General features: G+C 44.8%; 1 protein-coding gene across 1 annotated transcript in view; it reads left to right on the forward strand.

Moving 5' to 3' along the window:
• The window catches only part of LOC139264127 (polycystin-1-like protein 1), a 245772-nt gene that overhangs the window by 60167 nt on the left and 158508 nt on the right, over nucleotides 1-27097 (forward strand). The window contains exons 10-14 of the mRNA XM_070880217.1: nucleotides 461-593; nucleotides 9064-9267; nucleotides 10484-10668; nucleotides 21352-21453; nucleotides 26717-26938. Of these exons, the coding sequence (XP_070736318.1) occupies nucleotides 461-593; nucleotides 9064-9267; nucleotides 10484-10668; nucleotides 21352-21453; nucleotides 26717-26938 (846 nt within the window). The remainder of the gene's footprint in view (nucleotides 1-460; nucleotides 594-9063; nucleotides 9268-10483; nucleotides 10669-21351; nucleotides 21454-26716; nucleotides 26939-27097) is intronic.

The raw sequence follows: 27097 nt of genomic DNA on the forward strand, positions 1-27097 counted from the left end.
TTGTGCTGTGTGATTATCAGCATGCTGCTACTTAAATGAAGACTGGAGCAAAGTGAAGCACTGTCACAATAATGATTTCTGCATGGGCAAAAGTCATCTCTGAAAGTGCTCTCAAACATTTGACAAACATTTTACAGGCTGAAAGCCAGTGTGAATTTCAACTGTTGCCTCAGGGCAATATCAGGAAACTATTGCTGTTAATGTGATCAAGGTTGTTTTATTTAACATTTCACCTCATTTATAGGAACCAAATCAAATAGTGTAACATTTAAAAATGTGATTACTGTACTTGACCAATATAGAGTTACTGAAGAATTGCATCACACACTTAACACAACTTCAAAGCATCTGGTCTTTGAAAATAACCTAGCTATTTTCTGTCATGTGCAAGTTTCAGAAGAGAAACGTATATATATTTTGCGTGACTGGGATTAACTTATTTATAACTTTTTTTTTACAGGGAAGGAGAATTTACAGTCAAAGTCGTCATCTTTAACAATGTGAGCTCTGCCTCACTCTCTGGCCAGCTCTTTGTTATTTCTGAGAATTGTCAGCCTCCTCCAGTGAAAAGCTATGGCCCGTCCAAAATAGAGGTACAATCAGCTATCATTTCCTTATGAGGATATCAGAATTAAAATGTACATCTCCTTTACAATCAAAAATAATCACTATAAAATGGAAACTATACAAACAAATTCGATATGCATAAATTACAAAAGTACAAGTGAATCTCCCATCATATTGCACATGGGCAATCAAGACCAAGTGCAGACAAAGATTCGTGGGAAAGCGGGTTGTGTAGAGGACACAGAGAGGCTACAAAGAGATTTGGATAGGTTAATCAAATGGGCTAAGGTTTGGCAGATGGAATACAATGTCGGAAAGTGTGAGGTCATCCACCTTGGGGAAAAAAAACAGTAAAAGGGAATATTATTTGAATGGGGAGAAATTACAACATGCTGCGGTGCAGAGGGACCTGGGGGTCCTTGTGCATGAATCCCAAAAAGTTAGTTTGCAGGTGCAGCAGGTAATCAGGAAGGCGAATGGAATGTTGGCCTTCATTGTGAGAGGGATGGAGTACAAAAGCAGGGAGGTCCTGCTGCAACTGTACAGAGTATTGGTGAGGCCGCACCTGGAGTACTGCGTGCAGTTTTGGTCACCTTGCTTAAGGAAGGATATACTGGCTTTGGAGTGGGTACAGAGACGATTCACTAGGCTGATTCCGGAGATGAGGGGGTTACCTTATGATGATAGATTGAGTAGACTGGGTCTTTACTCGTTGGAGTTCAGAAGGATGAGGGGTGATCTTATAGAAACATTTAAAATAATGAAAGGGATAGACAAGATAGCGCCTGGTCGGGGAGACTAGAACTAGGGGGCACAGCCTCAAAATACAGTGGAGCCAATTTAAAACTGAGTTGAGAAGGAATTTCTTCTCCCAGAGGGTTGTGAATCTGTGGAATTCTCTGCCCAGTTGAGGCAGTTGAGGCTAGCTCATTGAATGTATTCAAGTCACAGATAGATAGATTTTTAACCAATAAGGGAATTAAGGGTTATGGGGAGCGGGCTGGTAAGCGGAACTGAGTCCACGGCCAGATCAGCCATGATCTTATTGAAAGGCGGAGCAGGCTCGAGGGGTGAGATGGCCTACTCCTGTTCCTAATTCTTATGTTCTTATGTTATGTTCTTATGTACTCAGGTGAAGCAAGCTAGAGAACATGGGCTTTTTTTGCACTTCGGAGGATAAGGGGGAGGGGGAAGAGGCAGATGAGAGAGAAATGAGGGATAGGGGAAGGAGTATGGGAAGGAGAGAGGAGAACAAAGAGAATGAGGAAATGGTGGGAGAGAGGCAAGAGAAGCTAGCAAATTCTCTCAGCAGGGGAGGGTGCAGTACTCCACTAAGCTTTGATTTGGGTCCGGGGTGGGTGTGGGGGAGGTGGTGGTGGGATAGTTGTGGTTGCCTTCACTTCCTCTTGCATATATCGGGGGGGGGGGGGGGGGGGGGGCGGGGGCGGGGTGTGATGAGCTGGCCATTTGTTGTCCTGTCCCTGAATTTTTTCCCAACAGTTTCCTCATAGTTGGGTTAATGGTGGAGGTAGCCTGGGAGGTATTGTGTTTAGGCATCTCTCCTTGCTCCAACCTTAGATTCTGTTATCAGGGAGAGAAAGGGGGATGGTACTGCAGCCTTCATTTTCTTCTCGGTGGGATTGGTTCAGCTACTCGGCTCATCTTCCTATGACCAGCTGCATAGCTTCTTTGGTTGCTGGAAGCTTCAATTTTGAGATTTTCATTCACTAAAGTGGGTAGAAATGATGCTCATTCTTCAGCATTGTGGTTTGCCTGCTTCTGTAGGGATAGTGTGGGTGCCAGAGATGCCACAGTCGCTGTATCTCAAATTGCTTTACAGGGGTCTCGGGTGAGTGAAGTGAGAACAGAATTTAGGAGAATGGCCAAAAGCTCAGTCGAAGAAGTATGTTTCCAGGAGATTTGTGAGGTAGAGACAGGTGGTAAGGTGGAAGGGTGTAGAAATGTCCAGAGTACAAGGATGAAGATACTGCCAAGAAACCACATTTAAAACCATGGATGGATAGAAACATAGAAAATAGGTGCAGGAGTAGGCCATTCGGCCCTTCGAGCCTGCACCACCATTCAATAAGATCATGGCTGATCATTCCCTCAGTACCCCTTTCCTGCTTTCTCTCCATACCCCTTGATCCCCTTAGCCGTAAGGGCCATATCTAACTCCCTCATGAATATATCCAATGAACTGGCATCAACAACTCTGCGGCAGGGAATTCCACAGGTTAACAGCTCTCTGTGAAGAAGTTTCTCCTTATCTCAGTCCTAAATGGCCTATCCCTTATCCTAAGACTGTGTCCACTGGTTCTGGACTTCCCCAACATCGGGAACATTCTTCCAGCATCAAACTTGTCCAGTCCCATCAGAATCTTATATGCCCTCTCATCCTTCTAAACTCCATAAAGACCTAGATGATCCAGTCTCTCCTCATATGTCAGTCCAGCCATCCCGGGAATCAGTCTGGTGAACCTTAGCTGCACTCCCTCAATAGCAAGAACTTCCTTCCTCAGATTAGGAGACCAAAACTGAACACAATATTCCAGATGAGGCCTCACCAAGGTCCTGTACAGCTGCAGTAAGACCTTCCTGCTCCTATACTCAAATCCCCTAGCTATGAAAGCCAACATACCATTTGCCTTCTTCACCGCCTGCTGTACCTGCCTGCCAACTTTCAATGACTGATGAACCATGACACCCAGGTCTCGTTGCACCACCCCTTTTCCTAATCTGCCGCCATTCAGATAATATTCTCCCTTTGTGTTTTTGCCCCCAAAGTGGATAACCTCACACTTATCCACATTATACTGCATCTGCCATGCATTTGCCACTCACCTAACCTGTCCAAGTCACCCTGCAGCCTCTTAGCATCCTCCTCACAGCTCACACCGCCACCCAGTTGAGTGTCATCTGCAAACTTGGAGATATTACACTCAATTCCTTCATCTAAATTATTAATGTATATTGTAAAGAGCTGGGGTCCCAGCACTGAGCCCTGCGGCACTCCACTAGTCACTGCCTGCCATTCTGAAAAGGACCCGTTTATCCCGACTCTCTCTTCTGTCTGCCAACCAGTTCTCGATCCACATCAGTACATGACCCCCAATACCATGTGCTTTGATTTTGCACACCAATCTCTTGTATGGACCTTGTCAAAAGCCTTTTGAAAGTCCAAATACACCACATCCACTGGTTTTCCCTTGTCCACTCTACTAGTTACATCCTCAAAAAATTCCAGAAGATTTGTCAAGCATGATTTCCCTTTCATAAATCCATGCTGATTTGGACCGATCCTGTCACTGCTTTCCAAATGCGCTGCTATTTCATCCTTAATGATTGATTCCAACATTTTCCCCACTACTGATGTCAGCCTAACCGGTCTATAATTACCCGTTTTCTCCCTCCCTTTTTAAAAAGTGGTATTAGATTAGCTACCCTCCAGTCCATAGGAACTGATCCAGAGTCGATAGACTGTTGGAAAATGATCACCAATGCATCCACTATTTCTATGGCCACTTTCTTAAGTACTCTGGGATGCAGACTATCAGGCCCCGGGGATTTATCGGCCTTCAATCCCATCAATTTCCCGAACACAATTTCCAACCTAATGAGGATATCCTCATTAGACCCTTGGTCCGCTAGTACTTCCGGAAGGTTATTTGTGTCTTCCTTTGTGAAGACAGAACCAAAGCATTTGTTCAATTGGTCTGCCATTTCTTTGTTCCCCATTATAAATTCACCTGAATCCGACTGCAAGAGACCTACGTTGGTCTTCACTAATCTTTTTCTCTTCACATATCTATGGAAGCTTTTGCAGTCAGTTTTTATGTTCCTGGCAAGCTTTCTCTCCTACTCTATTTTCCCCCTCTTAATTAAACCCTTTGTCCTCCTCTGCTGAATTCTAACTTTCTCCCCGTCCTCAGGTTTGCTGCTTTTTCTGGCCAATTTATATGCCTCTTCCTTGGATTTAACGCTATCCTTAATTTCCCTTGTTAGCCACGGTTGAGCCACCTTCCCTGATTTATTTTTACTCCAGACAGGGATGTACAATTGTTGAAGTTCATCCATGTGATCTTTAAATGTTTGCCATTGCCTATCCACCGTCAACCATTTAAGTATCATTTGCCATTCAATTCCAGCCAATTCACGCCTCATACCATCGAAGTTACCTTTCCTTAAGTTCAGGACCCTAGTTTCTGAATTAACTGTGTCTCACTCCATCTTAATAAAGAGTTCTACCATATTATGGTCACTCTTCCCCAAGGGACCTTGCACAAGAAGATTGCTAATTAGTCCTTCTTCATTACACATCACCCAATCTAGGATGGCCAGCCCTCTAGTTGGTTCCTCGACATATTGATCCAGAAAACCATCCGTAATACACTCCAGGAAATCCTCCTCCACCGCATTGCTACCAGTTTGGTTCGCCCAATCAATATGTAGATTAAAGTCACCCATGATAACTGCTGTACCTTTATTGCACGCATCCCTTATTTCTTGTTTGATGCTGTCCCTAATCTCATTACTACTGTTTGGTGGTCTGTACACAACTCCCACTAGCGTTTTCTGCCCTTTGGTATTCCGTATCTTCACCGATACCAATTCCACATCATCCAAGCTAATGTCCTTCCTTACTATTGCATTAATTTCCTCTTTAACCAGCAATGCCACCCCGCCTCCTTTTTCTTTCTGTCTATTCTTCCTAAATGTTGAACACTCCTGGATGTTGAGTTCCCAGCCTTGTCACCCTGGAGCCATGTCTCCGTGATGCCAATTACATCATAAACGTTAACTGCTATCTGCACAGTTAATACGTCCACCTTATTCTGAATACTCCTCGCATTGAGGCACAGAGCCTTCAGGCTTGTCTTTTTAACACACTTTGCCACTTTAGAATTTTGCTGTAATGTGGCCCTTTTTGCTTTTTGCCTTAGGTTTCTCTGCCCTCCAGTTTTACTTTTCTACTTTCTGTCTTTTGCTTCTGCCCCCATTCTACTTCCCTCTGTCTCCCTGCATAGGTTCCCATCCCCCTGGCATATTAGTTTAACTCCTCCCTAACAGCACTAGCAAACACTCCCCCTCGGATATTGGTTCCGGTCATGCCCAGGAGCAGACTGTCCGATTTGTACTGGTCCCACCTCCCCGGTTCCAATGTCCCAGGAATTTGAATCCCTCCCTTCTCCAACACTCCTCAAGCCACGTATTCATCTGAGCTATCCTGCGATTCCTACTCTGACTAGCACGTGGCACTGGTAGCAATCCTGAGATTACTACTTTTGAGGTCCTACTTTTTAATTTAGCTCCTAGCTCCCTAAATTCGTCTCGTAGGACCTCATCCCATTTTTTACCTATATCGTTGGTACCTATATGCACCACGACAACTGGCTTTTCACCCTCCCTTTTCAAAATGTCCTGCACCCGCTCCGAGACATCCGTGACCCTTGCACCAGGGAGGCAACATACCATCCAGGAGTCTCGGTTGCGGCCGCAGAAACGTCTATCTATTCTCCTTACAATACATTCGCCTACCACTATAGCTCTCCCACTCTTTTTCCTGCCCTCCTGTGCAGCAGAGCCACCCACGGTGCCATGAACTTGGCTGCTGCTGCTCTCCCCTGATGAGTCATTCCCCCCCCCCCAATAGTACCCAAAGCAGTATATCTGTTTTGCAGGGGGATGACCTCAGGGGACTCTTGCACTACCTTCCTTGCACTGCTCTTCCTGTTGGTCACCCATTCCCTATCTGGCTGTGTACCCTTTACCTGCGGTAAGACCAACTCACTAAACGTGCTATTCACATCATCCCCAGCATCTTGGATGCTCCAGAGTGACTCCACCCGCAGCTCCAGTGCTGCAATGTGGTCTGTCAGGAGCTGCAGACGGATGCACTTCCAGCAAACGTAGTCGTCAGGGACACCGGACGCGTTCCTGACTTCTCACACATTACAGGAGGAGCATAACACGTGTCCGAGCTCTCCTGCCATGACTTAACCCCTAGATTAACTTAATTTGGCAACAATAATGCTAAAAGGTTACTTACTGATAAAGAAAAAGAAAAACTACTTGCCAATCACTTACCGCCTTGGCTGTGACGTCACCTTTTGATTTCTTTCTACTTCTTTTTGCCTTCTCTCCCAGCTGCAGCTGCACCAGTAGGCCTTTATCAGCCTCCCGAAGTTGCTCCTCAATCTCCTGCCTCTCCGACTGCCTCACAAACTCCCCGCTGGCCTTTATATGCCTCCCGATGTTGCTCTTCGATCTCCCGCCTCTACGACGGGATGTGAAGTGCCGTGGGTCATTTTGCTATGTTAACATTTTTTTTAATGAAATTTTGTTTTTTAGATTGTACAGAGAGATTGAGTAGCTGGAGAGTCCAGAACTAGGGCTTATAATCTCAGGATAAGGGGTTGGCCATTTGGGACTGGGAGGAGGAGAAACTTCTTCACTCGAAGGGTTGTGAATCTTTGGAATTCTCTTCCCCAGAAGGCTGTGGATGCTCAGTCACTGAGTATATTTAAAACAGGGATCGATAGATTTTTGGACACAAAGGGCATCAAGGGATTTGGGGATAGGGTGGGAAAGTGGAGCTGAGGTAGAAGATCAGACATGATCTTATTGAATGGTGGAGCAGGCTCAAGAGCAGTATGGCCTATTCCTGCTTCTATTTTTTATGTTTTTATGTTGTTATAGTACTTTTCACCTCCCCCAGAAATCCCAAAGCACTTCACAGCCAACGAATTACATTTAAATTGTGATCGCTGGTCTGTTGGCAAAGACAGCAGCTAATTTGTGCACAGCAAGATCCTGTTATGTTGGTGAGGACACCACAGGAGAATTCCCTTCTCTGAATAGTGCTGTGAGATATTTTAACCTTTGCTTGGACGAGGTTTAATATGTGATCCAAAAAGCAGTATTTCTGACAAAGCAACACTCCCTCACTTCTGCACTTCAATGTCAGACTAGGTTATGTGCTCAGCTATTTGAAGGGGGCTTGAACCAGAGACCAGAACAAATTGTTGTTTCGAATACTGATCACCATATAAACACTAGGGGGGAGAAATTGGGGCCATTTGTGCCCCCGGGAGATAAGCTAAATGGTACAATTATATGGGATTATAACAGCAGCGGGACCTGGTGGGTGTAGCTAAACAAACCTTTGAAGGTGGCAGGACAAATTGAGAAGGCTGTTCAGAAAACTTATGGGATCCTTGGCTTTATAAATAGAGACATAGGCCCAGATTTTGCGGTCGGCGGCATAACTGAGGATTAGGCCGCCGGTATCCGAACCAAATGTGCTCTTCGCTGCTGGGAACCCTCCTCCGAGAAGTTGCTGTCAGATGCTGCAGAGTTCAGCGCAGCGTAGTGGCCTGGGGTGCACCTTGTGCATAAGTATAACTAGGATCACGTGGGCCAGTGCTCCAATCAGCAAACGGCAGGCATCTCATTCACCTCCAGTTTCTCAATCATGAGCCAAGAGAATATAATTTTTGTTGTGGGAAATTCTTGAGCTTTTTCTCCAGAATCGCCTTCTGTAATAATCCTATGGATCATATGTAAATTCTTGTAACATTCAAGTAAAATGCAGCAACTTTCTATTCGCATCCAAAAATAAAAATAGAGGGTATATGTCAGGCTACAGCGGAATGTTATTTTGTATATAAGTTGTGAGGTAGTTCGTCTAGTCTGGTTAGAAATGGCACAAAAATCATATTCCACACTTGCTGTGTTGATCTCAATTGAGTACTCTGGCATAATTGCAATACATTGGCTTTACAGCATTCAACTGTAAAATAGATCAGGATTTATTCAATTTAAAACACCATTTACGATGACATTTTGGGAAGTGTTTTCTAATCTGATGGGTGCTGTCAATGCCTGTGTTTTCTGAGGTGAGGTGCATAAATGTGATATGTTCTATTACTTTTACCTACCTCCATACACTTAACCAAGGCTGTTGTAAGCCAAGATAAGCAAAAGGACATGTCCATTTCCGACCTCAGGATCTCAAAGATAGCAGCCTCACTTAGAACACCACCCAGTTGGAACTTGACAGATTGCAAGTTCAGGATTTAGCACATGCGCAAGCACATACAGAAATCCCAAACTTGATGCCCATTTCAAAGACAGTATGACAACATACTCTGAGAATACCCATCATACTGATGGCAAATTCTGCCCCATCGAGTACAAAATGATGCTCAGCGATAAACCTTTGCCCATCCCCCGAAAAGTTAAGATGCTCATTTGAAAAGAACACGAGTAACTTAGTGCTTGCATTAGCTGCTGTTTATATTTAAAATGTTCTTTGTTTTAATATTTAAGAATAAGATTCTGCAGCTATTATAATATGAATAATGTCAGGATGGATAAAACTAAAGAAAATAATATATATGACATCTGCGTGGCTCTTATGAAATGTAAATGCAGTTGTCAACTTAATGTAAATCTCTGAAATGTTGCTCGAATGAGACCACTTTTTTCATGCAGATCAGAAGATACCAGTCCTTCAAGCTTGGAGTTACGTTTGAGAGTGAGTTTGTCTGTAACATCTCGAGAGGTATTCAGTACAGCTGGTCCTTCTTTGAACAAGATCGTTCGCTGGTCACACTATCACAGGTTGATGTTAGCAAACAGTTTATACTCATTCCAGGCTATTTGTTGGATTATGGAATCTATCTTGCAATTGCCAGGGTAAGAAATCAGTCTGACAATGTAATGTGCATGAGTTGCCACTACAAAAATGCTTCTAATTTAATAGCACTTAATTCAAAGTGTTTTGAGTTAAAGGGGAAAGAAAGGCATTTTTACTTGGTCCAGTGAATGATACTGGTGTTATGGAACATTTTGCATGAACTGTTCGAAAAATACTGGAGGTACATAAGATTGCCCAGATCAAAACAATCCTGTAGAATTTATAGTGAAGCACAGGAATCTGAAAAGAGAAGCATTTGCCATTAAATTAAGATATTGACAGATCAGAAGATAATAGGTGCTTGGATGGTTTTACAATATATATTTTTTTAATTTACTCAATTTTCTTATTTTTTCAGTCTTGATAATTTTAAAATATGGTAAATGTGCTTCCAATCAAATGTTCAAAGAGATAGGGACTATCTCTTTGCTATATAGGGCTGATTAATTTGAATAGTGGAAGATCAAGGGGATCACTATTTCTAGACCTGTTTAGAGCGTCTGGTCATAGAATCAGCCTGTATATCCCACAGGTTCACAGAACACTTTTAATGTAGGCAGTCTGAGCATTCGGTAATCCTCAAAAGACAATTAACTGTAAATTCTAATAAATTAAGAGTTGCTTTTGTATGCCTTCATGTTTTTCAGAAACATCCCAAAACACCAGACAAAATTAATGATTTGAAATGCAGTTATTGTGGTGAATGTACAAGCCATTTTGCACACATTTAGGGAAGAATATTAACTTGGAATACCAGGAGTATTCGGTGCTCCTCTTTGAATAGTGCCATTGGATCTCAAACATCCACCTGAACCACCCCAGAACAGGCAGACAGGCCGTGGTTTAATGCCCCATCCAATGCACAGATCCTCAGACAGTATAGCACTCCTTCAGTATTGCACTGAAAGATCAGCCTGGGTTATGTACTTAAGTCCAGGAATGGGGATGAATAATGATGACGAGAAAGATCGAATTTAGTTTTAAGTTAACTATTTACTGGAATTATGACGGGATGGTTCAAAGAGCCTGGAGGATTTTAAGTTATCTCTACAACTGTTGTTTTTCATAATTCTATTGCTCTGGAAACGAGGGAAAAGGAACAGAGGAGGGAATTTATTTGGGAACCTTATCTGTTTTATAAATTATTTTGAATGAGTAGTCGTGTATCGTGGAATTGCACAACGTAAATAGTTTTAAATTACTTTCCTAATGCAGGTTCAAATCGTTGGCAGTGTGGTTTATAATAACTACACTGTAAGTGTTGAGATCCTTGCTACCCCACCAGTGAGTGTGATTTCAGGTGGTACACAACTCTTCATAGCCTATAAGCATGAGTCCATCATTAGTTTGAATGGATCAGAATCATTTGATCCGGACTATCCAGGCACTGCAAACCTAAGGTGAGCCATATTGGGAACTAGTTTCATGATCCAATTTAATTGAGAAACAGCATTTACATGGGATCTTTAACACACAAAAGATCCCAAGACCCTTACCGGAGTGTGGGAAAATAAATAGGAATAGGTAAGAGAACATTTAGCAAGCCACGGAGGGAGATGTCAGGAAGCGTGATTGAAAGCTTGTCAAAAAGATACTTTTGGAAAAGGTTTTCATAAGTAGAGAGAGAAGAGGACTGTAGGAGGGTTTTAGGGATGAATTTCCACAGAGTATGTCCAAGCCAGTAGAAGGCCTGAACATTAGTCGCAGGGCGAGAGCTGAACAGAGTCGGAGAATGAGGGGTGTGGAAGGGGATATAATGCTGGAGGAAATTTTGCTGGTAGAGTGGGGCTAATGGTGTGAAGGGATTTGAAGGACAAGGATTTCAATTTACTGTGTTGAAGGATTGCGAGCTAATGTAGGACATTGAGGATGGGGAAGCGGGTAATGGGTGAGTGGCGCCTGACAGCAACTGTTTTAGACCAGTTGGAGGGTAGAGAATGGGAGGTCAGTGTGAAGGATATTGGAGAACTCAAGGCTCGAGATGACCATCAAATCAACAAGGGCTTCAGCTAAGGTAGGGGCTAAAGTAGACAATGTTGTGGAGCTTGAAGTAGGTGGTTTTGGTGATGGATAGGATGTGGAATCTTAAGCTTAGCTCTGGGTTAAATAAGATGATAAAATTTTCCATGGTTTGGTCCGGCCTGAGTAAGTAGATGATTTTGACTCCAGAGAGCTAGGTCTGGTGATGAATGCCTAAATCAGCTGTGTGCCAGGTGCACTCCAGTTTGCGGCCCTCGGACCTGAGGGAATGAAGATGGGAGACAGAAGGGGTGGGAGATTGTAAGTGATATGACAGGAATGAGGATGTTGAAGGTAGTGATTTAACAAATGTATAGCAGCATAGGTTTCTTGACCGGTGAAAGGGTGTAGGAGAGGCATTTAGGGGTTTAAGTGAATTAGTGTTTTATTTTGCCATGGGTGGATCATGTGGATAATGGGGATGGTGGAAGCTGGGGCCATGTGGGTGATATGCGAGACAAAGAAGTGGTCAGAGTTGGCCTTCCCAGCAGTCAAGCTCATGAGCCGGGAGGCCATGAGAGATGACTAGGTCAAGGAGTAGACATGGGTATAGGATCATAGAATCATAGAAATTTACAACACGGAAGGTGGCCATTTTGGCCCATCATGACCGCACCAGCCGACCAATCCCACTTTCCAGCTCTTGGTCCGTAGCCCTGTAGGTTGCGGCACTTCAAAGTGCACATCCAAGTATTTTTTAAATCTCGTGAGGGTTTCTGCCTCTACCACCCTTTCAGGCAGTGAGTTCCAGACCCCCACTACCCTCTGGATGAAGAAATTTACCCTCGTATCTCCTCTAAACCTCCCCCAATTACTTTAAATCTATGCCCCCTAGTTGTTGACCCTTCTACCAAGGAAAACAGGTCCTTCCTATCCACTCTACCCAGGCCCCTCACTATTTTATACACCTCAATCAGGTCTCCCCTCAACCTCCTCTTCCAAAGAAAACAGACCCAGCAGGGTATGGGTGGGAGGAAATTTTTGTGAGATGTGAGAGTGACTGAATCTACGAAGGAAGTGATCTCTGAAGAGAAAAAGCTGGGGTAGCTTAGATGTAGGCTGAAGTTACCGAGGATGAAAACTTGCTTGATGCAAAGATTAAAGGAAGAGACATATGCAAAGATTGGCATGAGGCTTGGAAGGACAGTACACAACAAGATTTTGAGCAAATGGAATCGGGTGAGGTGCTAGGAGGATAAGGTGTCAGGTTAAGATGGAACTTGACAATAAAGGCAATGCCACCACCATGGTGATTTGGAGGATGCAAGTCTCGCAATGTGTAGCCAGGTGGGGAGACTTTGGTGAGGGAGAAGGAATTTTTGTCCATAAGTCAGGTTTCTGTCAGTGCTAGGGTGTCAATACATTTATCGATGATGAGATCAGGGATGGCAAGGGCCTTGTTAGAGAGAGAACAAACAATCTTAGCATGATATGGAGCAGGGCATTTAGTGATGATCCACCAGCAAGGTTGAGGGCATCATAAGAGTTGGATGAAAATGGGGAGGAGGTTAGAGAAGGTAACCCAATGAGCAAGTTAGTCACCGGGAACAGAGGATGAGACAGCTGGAGTTGCTGCTCAGAGAGCCGCAACAAATGCTAAGGTGAAGAATATCGAGCAATGTCATGGGAGGTCATGTGCCTGACCGAGGGACTCGAGCTTGTTAGAAGAGAAACTCGGCTGAGAAATAACATTGAATAAGAGGAATATCAAGAGAAGTATTTTTCTGGAGAGGGGTAGGTGTGGGCTTGGGGTGGGGAGGATGGGGGGAGAGGGATGGTTTGCGGGGGTCGGCGGACGTAGGTGGTGGGGACAGACATCAAATTCACCAGATCCGGTGTTAAATGTTACCTTCAGTGGAAAAGAATGCTGGTATTCGAACTCCGACTCTTCACCAGAAGAGTTATCAATCCTCATTCTAATCTTGATTGAAAGTTGAATTTGCTTGACAGCTTTGCCAGGTCTTTGTGCATTGTGCATGAAAAAGGGTATTTGGTGCGGTGGCGGGGAGGGGGTGTTCAAAAAATGCAGGATTCAGTCACAATCCCTTGAATGTATAACTACCATTTTTTTTTAAATTAAACTGCACAATAATAACTTTAAAAAATATACTTATTTGGAAAAATTATGAGTAAGATTTTCTGAAGATTCTACTTTATTACCTTACAGTATTGTACAACATTAAAAAGACACACTACCAATTGTTTTTTTTCTATAGAAAGCTAAACTTACAAAAATTTCAACAATGCTACCTTTTTTCATGGCTGTCAGAACATGTAAAGAGAAACTTGAATCATTGTCAGTAATTTGTTTATGATTTTCATTTATTGCACGTTTTAAAATAAATTGTCTTTTCACTCCCATCATCATCATAGGCAGTCCCTCGAAACGAGTATGACTTGCTTCCACGCCAAAAAAGGATGAGTTCACAGGTGTTTCAATGAAGGACCTAATATTCCAGGTCCTGAGCTACATCGTGAAGGGTGGAAGATGCCTGTGCGTGGATTTTTTTAACGTGGGGTGACTGTTGCACACCAGCCACCACACGGGCTTGACAGAGCTAGGCCTTGGTCCAATGGCAAGGGTTATCCAAGACAACTGGAGACCTGCTCTGCTGCACGGACCTACTGCGCACACATATCGCAGTGTGGGCTGGCCCATGCTGCCCCTGGACCCTCGCCTCTTCTGAGCCCCGAACTCACGCCTCTCCTGGGCCCCGATCACGTTCCTCTACAATCTCTCGCCGCTTCTTTGCCCCAACCTTGCTGCTCCTGCTGTACCTGTCAAAGCTCCAATCACCCTACTGGACCTTGATGATGTCACTCTTCGCTGCCGTCGCCCTCCTGCACCAGCTCGCGCTGCTCCCTGAAATAGTATGCCTCCACGCTGCTCCCGAGGCCGCTCGCCGCTCCTTTTATGGCCCCGACCTGCCGTTGGTGTTCTCACGAAGGTCGGGGCCTCCACGCTTGCCTTCTACAGGTAGGGCAGTCCTCCTAACCTAGCATAGAAGCACAGGAGACTGTTCAATCTATCATGTATGTGCCAATCCTTTCCTAAAGTCACCCAAACTGACTCCCATTACCCTCCTTGCTTCCTATAGCACTGTAGCTTTGTCTGCTTCGAACATTTACCCACTTTTTCTTCAAAGGGTACAATTTTCTCTGCCTCAATTTCTCCTTATGGCAAAGCATTCAATGCTCTAAGCACACTCTGCATTGGGAACTTCGTAACCACTGTCCTGATTTTCACAGTTAATGTTTTATATTGATGCCCCATCGTCACCGACTCCCGAACCAGAGGAAATAATCTTTTCCCATTCTTCGTATTGAAACCTTTCGCAATTTCAAAAACCTCTATTATTTTCTGTAGCCTTCTCTGCTTCAGTGGAAACAGTCTCAGTTCTCAAGTCTGCCTTCAGAACTATTGTTTCCAATCCATGGTATCATCCTGTTCAATCCATGCTGTTTGGTCACAATGACATTAATGTCTTTTTGATGTCTTTTTGATTTGCTCCAAACTGCATATTGTACTCTAACTGCAACTTAACAAATACATCATTACCTCTTCACTGTTGAATTCTATGACCTTATTTATAAAGCCCAAAATGCCACTGCCCCTTTTGTATAGCTTTGTCTAGAAATTCGGAAAATAGTTCTCTGACTGTTTTTTGGCAATATTTGAGGATTGGTTTTTTTTTTACCGTCGGAAACTGCTATGACGGAAGGCCGCAAAATTTGCCAGACGGTGACTGGCAGTAGCAATAGCAGTAAAATTCGGTTTTGCACGATGGAATTTGTGCGCCAGAGCCGAATTCAGCGGTATTTAAAAAACGGACCTTCTGCCCATGCGCAAGTATTTTTTTTGTCGCCGATTTTTTTTTTCTAAATATTTTTCCCGATTTGTTTTTTTACCCATGATTCTGGTCCAATGTCAGGGTGTGCCCATGCATTTGCAGTACACGCAGCTCTCAATCATTGATTTTTCAGGAAAAGATGCAGCTTGTTGATCAGAGCAGGCAGAGGGCCAGAAAATGTAATTGTGAAGTGAATGAGCCACTTAAAGCAGCTGTTGAGAGTAGATGGGGCGAGTTTAACAGGAGGGGTCGAGGTAAACCCTCACCCACCCATTGTAAAAAGATTTTGGACCGTTGTTGCTGAGGAGGTGTCCTCAATGGATGACATTCCCAGGGACTACCAACAATGCAGGAAGAGGTGGAATGACCATTGCGGGGTCGTGAGAGTAAGTAATATTTTTATTCATACACTCCTTGATTACTTAAATTGTAAATCTGACACATAAGAACATAAGAACATAAGAATTAGGAACAGGAGTAGGCCATCTAGCCCCTCGAGCCTGCTCCGCCATTCAAAAAGATCATGGCTGATCTGGCCGTGGACTCAGCTCCACTTACCCGCCTGCTCCCCATAATCCTTAATTCCCTTATTGGTTAAAAATCTATCTATCTGTGATTTGAATACATTCAATGAGTTAGCCTCAACTGCTTCCTTGGGCAGAGAATTCCACAGATTCACAACCCCCTGGGAGAAGAAATTCAATCTCAACTCGGTTTTAAATTGGCTCCCCCGTATTTTGAGGCTGTGCCCCCTAGTTCTAGTCTCCCCGACCAGTGGAAACAACCTCTCTGCCTCCATCTTGTCTATCCCTTTCATTATTTTAAATGTTTCTATAAGATCACCCCTCATCCTTCTGAACTCCAACGAGTAAAGACCCAGTCTACTCAATCTATCATCATAAGGTAACCCCCTTGTCTCCGGAATCAGCCTAGTGAATCGTCTCTGTACCCCCTCCAAAGCTAGTGTATCCTTCCTTAAGTAAGGTGACCAAAACTCCAGGTGCGGCCTCACCAATACCCTGTACAGTTGCAGCAGGACCTCCCTGCTTTTGTACTCCATCCCTCTCGCAATGAAGGCCAACATTCCATTCGCCTTCCTGATTACCTGCTGCAGGTCCCTCTGCACCGCAGCATGTTGTAATTTCTCCCCATTCAAATAATATTCCCTTTTACTTTTTTTTTCCAAGGTGGATGACCTCACATTTTACGACATTGTATTCCATCTGCCAAACCTTAGCCCATTCGCTTAACCTATCTAAATCTCTTTGCAGCCTCTCTGTGTCCTCTACACAACCCGCTTTCCCACTAATCTTTGTGTCATCTGCAAATTTTGTTGCACTACACTCTATCCCCTCTTCCAGGTCATCTATGTATATTGTAAACAGTTGTGGTCCCAGCACCGATCCCTGTGGCACACCACTAACCACCGATTTCCAACCCAAAAAGGACCCATTTATCCCGATTCTCTGCTTTCTGTTAGCCAGCCAATTCTCGATCCATGCTAATACATTTCCTCTGACTCTGCGTACCTTTATCTTCTGCAGTAATTTTTTGTGTGGCACCTTATCGAATGCCTTTTGGAAATCTAAATGTACCACATCCATCGATACACCTCTATCCACCATGCTCGTTATATCCTCAAAGAATTCCAGTAAATTAGTTAAACATGATTTCCCCTTCATGAATCCATGTTGCGTCTGCTTGATTGCACTATTCCTATCTAGATGTCCCGCTATTTCTTCCTTAATGATAGCTTCAAGCATTTTCCCCACTACAGATGTTAAACTAACCGGCCTATAATTACCTGCCTTTTGTCTGCCCCCTTTTTAAACAGAGGCGTTACATTAGCTGCTTTCCAATCCGCTGGTACCTCCCCAGATTCCAGAGAATTTTGGTAGATTATAACAAATGCATCTGCTATAACTTCCGCCATCTCTTTTAATACCCTGGAATACATTTCATCCGGACCAGGGGACTTGTCTACCTTGAGTCCAATTAGCCTGTCCAGCACTACCTCCCTAGTGATAGTGATTGTCTCAAGGTCCTCCCTTCCCACATTCCCATGACCAGCAATTTTGGCATGGTTTTTGTGTCTTCCACTGTGAAGACCGAAGCAAAATAATTGTTTACAGTCTCAGCCATTTCCACATTTCCCATTATTAAATCCCCCTTCTCATCTTCTAAGGGACCAACATTTACTTTAGTCACTCTCTTCTGTTTTATGTATCGGTAAAAGCTTTTACTATCGGTTTTTATGTTTTGCGCAAGTTTACTTTCATAATCTATCTTTCCTTTCTTTATTGCTTTCTTAGTCATTCTTTGCTGTCGTTTAAAATTTTCCCAATCTTCTAGTTTCCCACTAACCTTGGCCACCTTATACGCATTGGTTTTTAATTTGATACTCTCCACGGCTGGTTATCCCTTCTCTTACCACCCTTCTTTTTCACTGGAATATATTTTTGTTGAGCACTATGAAAGAGCACGTTAAAAGTCCCCCATTGTTCCTCAATTGTGCCACCGTTTAGTCTGTGTTCCCAGTCTACTTTAGCGAACTCTGCCCTCATCCCACTGTAGTCCCCTTTGTTTAAGCATAGTACGCTCGTTTGAGACACTACTTCCTCACCCTCAATCTGTATTACAAATTCAACCATACTGTGATCACTCATTCCGAGAGAATCTTTTACTGGGAGATCGTTTATTATTCCTGTCTCATTACACAGGACCAGATCTAAGATAGCTTGCTCCCTTGTAGGTTCTGTAACATACTGTTCTAAGAAACAATCCCGTATGCATTCTATGAATTCCTCCTCCAGGCTACCCCGTGCGATTTGATTTGACCAATCGATATGTAAGTTAAAATCCCCCATGATTACTGCCATTCCTTTTTCACATACCTCCATTATTCCCTTGATTATTGTCCGCCCCACCGTGAAGTTATTATTTGGGGGCCTATAAACTACACCCACCAGTGACTTTTTCCCCTTACTATCTCAAATCTCCACCTACAATGATTCAACATTTTGTTCATTCGAGCCAATATCATATCTCACAACTGCCCTGATATCATCCTTTATTAACAGAGCTACCCCACCTCCTTTCCCTTCTTGTCTATCCTTCTGAATTGTCAGATACCCTTGTATGTTTAATTCCCAGTCTTGGCCACCCTGCAACCACGTTTCTGCAATGGCCACCAAATCATACCCATTTGTAATGATTGTGCCGTCAACTCATTTACTTTATTTCGAATGCTGCGTGCGTTTAGGTAGAGTGTTTTAATACTAGTTTTTAAACCATGATTTTTAGTTTTGACCCCTCCTGCAGCTCCTTTATATTCATACATATTGTCCCTTCCTATCACCTTGTGGTTTACACTTACCCCAGTGCTACTCTGCTCTGTTGCCTCCTGCCTTTTGCATTCTTTCTTAAGGTCCTGTTCATCTGCGCTCTCACCCATTCTAACTAGCTCAGAGCCCTCTCCTGGGTTCCAAACACTCCTCGCATTGAGGCACCGAGCTTTCAGGCTTGCCTTTTTATTACACTTTGACCCTTTAGAATTTTGCTGTACAGTGGCCCTTTTTGTTTTTTGCCTTGGGTTTCTCTGCCCTCCACTTTTACTCATCTCCTTTCTGTCTTTTGCATCTGTCTCCATTTTGTTTCCCACTGTCTCCCTGCATTGGTTCCCATCCCCCTGCCATATTAGTTTAACTCCTCCCCAACAGCACTAGCAAACACTCCCCCTAGGACATTGCTTCCGGTCCTGCCTAGGTGCAGACCGTCCGGTTTGTACTGGTCCCACCTCCCCCAAAACCGGTTCCAATGCCCCAGGAATTTGAATCTCTCCCTGCTGCACCACTGCTCAAGCCACATATTCATCTGTGCTATCCTGCGATTCCTACTCTGACTAGCACGTGGCACTGGTAGCAATCCTGAGATTACTACTTTTGAGGTCCTACTTTTTAATTTAGCTCCTAGCTCCTTCAATTCGTCTCGTAGGACCTCATCCCTTTTTTTACCTAAATCGTTGGTACCAATGTGCACCACGACAACTGGCTGTTCTCCCTCCCTTTTCAGAATGTCCTTCACCCGCTCCGAGATATCCTCGACCCTTGCACCAGTGAGGCAACATTCCATCCTGGAGTCTCGGTTGCGGCCGCAGAAACACCTATCTATTCCCCTTACAATTGAATCCCCTATCACTATCACTCTCCCACTCTTTTTCCTGCCCTCCTGTGCAACAGAGTCAGCCACGGTGCCATGAATTTGGCTGCTGCTGCCCTCCCTTGATGAGTCATCCCCCTCAACAGTACTCAAAGCGGTGTATCTGTTTTGCAGGGGGTTGACCGGAGGGGACCCCTGCACTACCTTCCTTGCATGCTCTTCCTGCTGGTCTTCCATTCCCTAGCTGGCTGTGGACCCTTCACCTGCGGTAAGACCAACTTGCTACACGTGCTACTCACATCATTCTCAGCATCGTGGATGCTGCAGAGTGAATCCGCCCTCAGCTCCAATTCCACAACGCGGTCCGTCAGGAGCTGGAGGCGGATACACTTTCTGCACATGTAGTCATCAGGGACACCGGATGTGTCCCTGAGTTCCCACATGGTACAGGAGGAGCATATCATGTGTTGCTGTAGGTAGACTTAGTGTTGCACCTTATTTGCCATGAATGATCTTTACACATTATTAAGATTGCTTTGAGATCTTAAAAGATGTTTGTGCACTTTGATGTCTTCTTCCTGAACCACGTACAGCTTCCAGGGCCATTAAACCGTGGACTGTATTAAATGCACACAGTATGGTATCAGTGCTTTGATGGCTATCTGTGTGTGCTACAAGAGCAGGATGGCAATCTAGTAACCATTGCTGTTGTCATTTTTGCAGAAAAAGCCGTCACACAATCAGCGCGAGCAGCAACGGACAAGTGGTGGTCCATCCAATACGCATCCCTTGACTGACCTGTAGGAACGCGTGGCAGACTTAATCGGTGCCCACGGGAGATCAACCACCCATGAGGATGCTGAACCTATGGTCGGAACTGAGGGTGATGTCATGTAGTGTCTGTGGACTCGGGTTTGGGTAATGTCATGTAGTGTTTCTCGACGACATATAATGCAGTAGTGGTGGTCCTTCAAATAAGCCTGCGCTGTGTGATCTTACTCATGTCACTCTGTCCCCTCCCCTGTTGCTAACCATTCGTCCATTGTTTTCTATTTTGCAAATGAGGATTCTGAGGCACCACATCGTCCTATGCAAGCCTCCACCTCAGCCCATTGTATGTGGGTCGTAGAGGAAGATGAGGGGCGCGCTGAGATCCCTCCACAGGAAGCTGTTGCGGGGGGATGTTGGTGGAGGGGGTGAAGTGGGTAGAGGGAGCGCTGCAGTCACAAGTTCCTCGGAAGAAGCCACGTTTACAGGCTTTGTCCCATCCAAGGCAGCGGGCCAAATGGTGTGCAGCAACGCACCCCCCCCAGGATAGAACCCCGTATGCCGTCTCTGCGGAGGTTGGGTTGGCAAAGCCGGTCTGCTGAAAGACAGGCAGACGCACACCTGGACATGGTGGGACTGTCAAGGGAGAGCATCGAACTCAGTCGAGAGTTCTCCAGGCCCTGGGTGGCATTTCTGGCAACATCGCCGCACAATCTGAGACAATCTGCGGACATGTCGCAGATGGCTGCTGCGATACGGGTGAACACTGAGGCTGTCAATGCCCTGCGGCAATTGATGGTCTCGACTTTTGGCACTGCAACCCCCAGTGTCATACCACCCAGACCGACAGCACCTGTGAATGTGGAGGCAGAACATGGGCCTTCTGACTCAGAAGCCGGGCCTTCCATACCCCGAGCTTCTCCATGGGGGTCGAATAGCATCTCCATTGTTTCTCCCCCAACAACAGCAGTGCCCTGTGCACCTTGCTGCACACCGTCTTGGTCCCAACACAGGTAGGGGTAGGGGCAAGAAGCGAGTGGGGTGGGGGAAAAGTGGCCGCAGTTAAATAGAAGTTTTGTGCCGGGGGGGGCGGGGCGGGGTTGTTGTCACTGTTTGTTTTGATTATTTTATAAAAGTTTTACAAATTGTTTCAAGTAGAAAATGTATTTAAGTTTCACAATTAAAGTTTACCAAGTCTTACAATGTACAAATGTTTCATAAATGTAACAATGTTTTATCAATTCTTTTGTTCAACTTAACCATTCTTGTATCGTGTCTCATTTGTAGAATAAGAGGGGTAATAGTCAACATGGTGGGATTGAGTGGACAGGCAAAGGTGAAACGTGCCTTTCACTGTTCAAACAAAGCATTGATTTATGAGCTGCTGATGTAAGACTTTTGCAGCAGCGAAAGCTCCACGTGGCCTCCCCTGTCATGGTGGTGGGGGTGGTGGCATAGGTTCATTGCCAGGCTCCTTGTCCTCCTCCTCCTCCTCCTCCTCCTCCCCTCTCTCCTCAGGTTGGTCCTGCAATCCCCATTGACAATTCCTATCCCCTCATGATGGCTAAGTTGTGTAGCATGCAGCACATCACAATGAACTCAGCGACCTGCTGAGGGGAGTATTGCAGGCAGCCTCCAGAGTGGTCTCGGCATCGGAAGCGCTGCTTGAACACTCCAATTGTCCTTTTGATGATGTTGCATGTGGCTATATGGGTCTCATTATTGCAATGTTTGGCCTATGTCTGAGGGCGGTGGGGGGGCGCCGGTCATGAGCCAGGTGGCGAGGCCATAACCTTTGTCCCCCAGCATCCAGCTTTGGCCTTGTGGCTGACACTCAGGTCAGAGACACTGCAATCACACAAGATGAAAACATCATGGATGCTCCCTGGAAACTGGGCATTGACTGCCATGATGCGCTGAGTATGGTCGCAGACGCTCTGTACGTTGAGCGATTGAAAGCCCTTTCGGTTTCGTTAAACCTCTGGCTCCTCTAACTAAAGGTGCTTGCAGGACGATGTGCGTACAATCAAATGGCACCCTGAACCTTGGGGAAGCCAGAAATTCGTGCAAAACCTGCAGCCTTCTCATTCTGTGCCTCCCTGGTCATTGGGAACTTTATAAAGTCCATCCTACATGCGTACAATGCAGTAGTCACCTGGCGAATGCAGCTATGTGAAGTGAACAGCGAGATGCAGCATATGTCCCAGGGCCGTAGTAATACACGCCCTCCTGTATGGCTCAGAGACGTGGACCATGTACAGTGGGCACCTCAAGTCCCAGGAGAAATACCACCAGCGATGTCTCCGCAAGATCCTGCAAATCCCCTGGAAGGACAGACGCACAAACACTAGCGTCCTCGTCCAGGCCAACATCCCCAGCATTGAAGCACCGACCGCACTTGATCAGCTTCGCTGGGCAGGCCACATAGTTCGCATGCCAGACACGAGACTCCCAAAGCAAGCGCTCTACTCGGAACTCTTCCACGGCAAATGAGCCAAAGGTGGGCAGAGGAAACTGTTGTGTATGGAGAAAGAGTCAGACTGAACACTGTGAGTTCAAAGTGAAGTGTGACCTTAGTCTTTTATTGCAGATCTCCAGAGTGCTTCTCCAATCTGTGAAGCATCCTTAAATACCTGTGCTCCCAAGGGATTATGGAATCCCTCGAGACGCCAGGGGATGAGCCCTCTGGTGGTTGTACAGAGTAAATACAAGTCCACATATAATACAGAAACGTTACAAGGACACCCTCAAAGCCTCCCTGATAAAGTGCGACATCCCCACTGACACCTGGGAGTCCCTGGCCATAGACCATAATAAATGAAGAAAGTGTATTCGGGAGGGCGCTGAGCTCCTCGAGTATCGTCGCTGAGAGCATGCAGAAATCAAGCGCAGGCAGCGGAAAGACCGTGTGGCAAACCAGGCTCCCTACCCACCCTTTCCCTCAATGACTATCTGTCCTACCTGTGACAGAGACTGTGGTTCTCATATTGGACTGTACAGCCACCTGAGAATTCATGCTAAGAGTGGAACCAACTCTTCCTTGATTCCGAGGGACTGCCTATGATGATGATGATATGTCCCCTGCTGATGCCTGAAAGGAGCCGGAGGCATAGAAGGCAAGTGCTGCAGTCATCTTCGCCTTGACAGGCAGTGCAGTCCTATTCCCATTGGTAGGCTATAGGTCTGCCTTTATGAGCTGGCATATCTTTGTGACCACTTCTTTTCGGAAGCGCAGCCTTCTAACGCACTGTGCCTTAGAGAGCTGCAGGTATGAGCGCTGTTCCCTGTAAACTCTTTTGGGGGGGGATAAGGCCTCCTGCCCATACAGGAGCTCTTTGATTATGCTCATAATGCTGCATGGGAAAAGTAGCCAGCATTATTGGCTCAGATATTGGCCTAGAAATCCCGGTCCTCTGCTTCCCGGGGGCGCTCGATGCTGGACAGAAAAAGATAAAAAAGATGCGCACCTGCTGCGCCCACCAGCGATCCCGGACCTGAAGCCTCCTCTCCCTGCATATCGGATCGCGTGCATGTTGGGACATCCGTATGCTGGAGCTGGTGTCACATGGCACTGGGCAGCCAATCCAGGTACAGTATTTTCTCATTCATAATAGAGTTCTCATTATTTTGATTGAGAAACAACACCCCAAACACCCAAACACAAATAAAAAATAGAAAAAATACACCACATATTTAAGATTAATTTAAATTAAAGTTAATAAATGTCTTATTAAAAAAATATATATATTTTTCCGATTTTTAAAAAAGTTTTATAATTATGGTTTAAAATAAATTAATTTAGTGGGCAGGGTTTTTAACATTAAAATGTGTTTTAAAAATTTTATTTTATTATGTTTTTGTATGTTTTAAAACTCTTACGCCTGTAAAAGCAGGCAAAAGTTTTCAGGACATCTCCTAGGCAAGATATGGGTAAATACTGCAATCTTGCCCATGCAAATGTTCTGACTGTGGCGATATGGCGGATTGTGCGCTGAAAACCGGCTTTTGCGAAGCCTTCCCAGGTTCATACACACTCCCTACGGACCCGGGGAGGCCGGGATTTCTAGGCCATTTTAGCCCCCATTCTTTTAAATGTGCTCAAATAGCCTCATATAGCCTTTTCTCAAAATCCTTTTATGTACTGAACTTCTGCTCCGTTTTTCAAAATGGTGTCATTAGCGCCGAGTGTATCGTGGGTGCGAGCAGGTAAGACTTGAGTTTTCACGGCGGGTTTTTGGGCGGGTGATAAAAATGGCGGTATTGGTGAATTTCCCGCTCTCGGCGATAGTGGGGCATTGCACGCTGATTAATGTCATAAAATCAGTGGGAAAAAAAAGGCTGGCAGTATTTTTTACTGCCGGCGCGTAACCACTGGCGAATTTTCCACCCCAGCGCTAAATTTTGTGTGTCGTCTTTACCAAAAAAATCACTTTTTCCAAAATCAGCAGTAAATGGGTGCAAACCTGACGAATTTCTAGCCCTATGTGTTTGTTCATCCACCCTTCAGCGTCTTTCCATCAGTCCTTATTTTTCTTAGCAAAATGCTTTATCTCCTACTTCTCCACATTAAATTGCATTATTTGTCTGCCAATTTTGCTGACTGCTTCACCCCCTTATATTTGACGGTACTTTATCCTTTTCTACCCTTATTTATCCCACTTAATTTCCCTGAAGTAAATCAAGAAATGATTCTTTGCTTGTTGAATGAGAAACATACTCATCTCCACTGTTTGGCGACTTGTGTTGCTGACTGAGGAGAATACCATGGGGCCGAATTTGCCCCTTTCCTTAAGGCCTCTTAACACCGGAAAGCAGTGGCCATGCTGCGGAGTGCAATGGTGCCGACCTTTCGTGTAATGGCCGCCTTTATCAAATTCCGCTCCCATGTTATCCCGACGGTTCCCTGCTCCCTCCCGCCCCGCCACCGCTCCGTTGCTGCCGATCCCTGTTAAGTGCCTCATTGCACTGCGCACCGCCGATCTCCTACCCCCCCCCACCCCTCCCCTCCCCTAGACGGTGAAATTTCGCCATGAAAATCTAGGGCTCACCTGGCGGTGCCAAAACCTGTTTTTTCGCAGTTGTCCAGTGAGGTTGAGGCCTTCTGCAATGTCAGCGCGGCTTCCCTTAAAGGGGAGGATGCACTGCCGCTGCCGCCATGTTCATTTTTTTGTTGGCTGACTGCCATGTCGGGCTGACAATTATGCCCCCAGGATCGGCAGCCTGGCACCTCCTCTTGGGTGCTTGGCCGAAACCCTTCCTGGTGGCCCAATGGACTGAAGTTAAAAAAATTGCGGAGGCTCTCCCCTTCAAGTGATGACCTAGTGCCGTGATGGCATCATCATGGCAGCCACTCCGCACCGCCCCAACTTCCGCCCCTCTAGTGTTGCCACCACCGTATAATCACCCCCATTTAGAGCAACTTCCGGATTTGAATTAAAAAATCCAACAAAGAATGGAATTTCGCTCAAGAGGCGACCTTAACTACAGCTGTGGTAAAAACCATTGAAACAGGGTACGTGCACACTGTTTCAGGCGGGGGGAAATTTCGGCCCCCATTTCTCTTACTGCTTAACTCGATTCATATATATTTTGCCTCAAGAACATATTAACCTTACAACACTGTAATAGAATCCTTTATTAATACTACCACATACCTCCTTTTTCCTTCTCTATCTCTCCTAAAAATGTTGTAATTATAAGTTCCCAGTCCTGTCTAAACCTAAATCATGACTGTTTTCACTGCTGTATTGTAGCCCCCATATTAACTAATTACATATTACATAGAATTTACAGCACAGAACTTTCCAATGTTGTTTTGAATGATTTGTGCATTCACATTCACACCACTCAATCCTAACTCCAATTTCTTAGTATGTTGACCTTTATTTTCTACAACCTCTACAACATTCTTTCTCTTGATAATATTTTCTCATTGTTTATTTCAGAAATGGTTTTTTCTTCTACTTGAACAGCTTTATTAATTCTGTGCTTGCTCTCTGATCCCAAGTCTACCCATGATCCCAAGATTCCCCACCACCTCATTCTAGTTTAAATCCTCCCTCACTTCTCCAGTTACCTTCTCGGCAAGGAAATGAGTGTCATTTTGACCGTCTCCTCCGTATACTTTTCCTTTATTCCAGAACTTGCTTTATTGCCCCAATTACTTGAGCCCTTCCCTCCTGCACCAGTCTTGCAGCCACAGATTGACCTTCCTAATCTTCCTCTCTGATGAGAAGCATCCGGAAAATATAGGAACAGGAGTAGGGCTTGAGCTCCGCCATTTAATGAGATCTGCGACCTAACCTGCCTTTGGCCTGTATCCCTTAATGCCTTTGGTTAACAAAAAGTTATCAATTTCAGATTTAACATCAACAATTGATCTAGCATCAATTACCGTTTGCGGAAGAGAGTTCCAAACTTCTGCCACCCTTTGTGCATAGAAGTGTTTCCTAATTTCACTCCTGAAACATCTGGCTCTAATTTTTAGACTATGCCCCCTCATCCTAGAATCTCCAACCAGCAAAACCAAGCGACAAAATTTAACATTTATTTGCTACATACCCGAATGGTTGAATTGTTGGTAACTTTTAATTTAATCTGTTCTATATTTTAAATGCTCAGATTTAATTTTCTTTTCTTCAATTCTTCACAGATTCTCCTGGTCATGTGAATCAGTGAGTGGATTAAATGTCCCTTGCTTCAAACCTGATGCATCTGACCCACTGAATACAACTTCCAGTACTGTCAGTGTCTCGATGTCTACACTGAAAACTGATATTGACCAGTTTCTCTTCAAATTAACCGTTAATAATAATAACAGAAATTCTTCAGCAGCACAACTGTTTCTAACAGTTAAAAAAGAAGACAACCTAAGGTATGTGCTTAATATTATGGTATGCAGATTATTGGTGCAGAGCACGTACAGAACAAATTATCTGCAGGAAAGGATATTAAAGATTTTGGAGTTCATTTTGCGTACTCATACTACCTGTTCAACCTTCGTCGCCTCCAGGCCAGATCCAAGACCATCCCA

Source organism: Pristiophorus japonicus, chromosome 5 (genome assembly GCF_044704955.1).
Source record: "Pristiophorus japonicus isolate sPriJap1 chromosome 5, sPriJap1.hap1, whole genome shotgun sequence".
Taxonomy (NCBI): Eukaryota; Metazoa; Chordata; class Chondrichthyes; family Pristiophoridae; genus Pristiophorus; species Pristiophorus japonicus.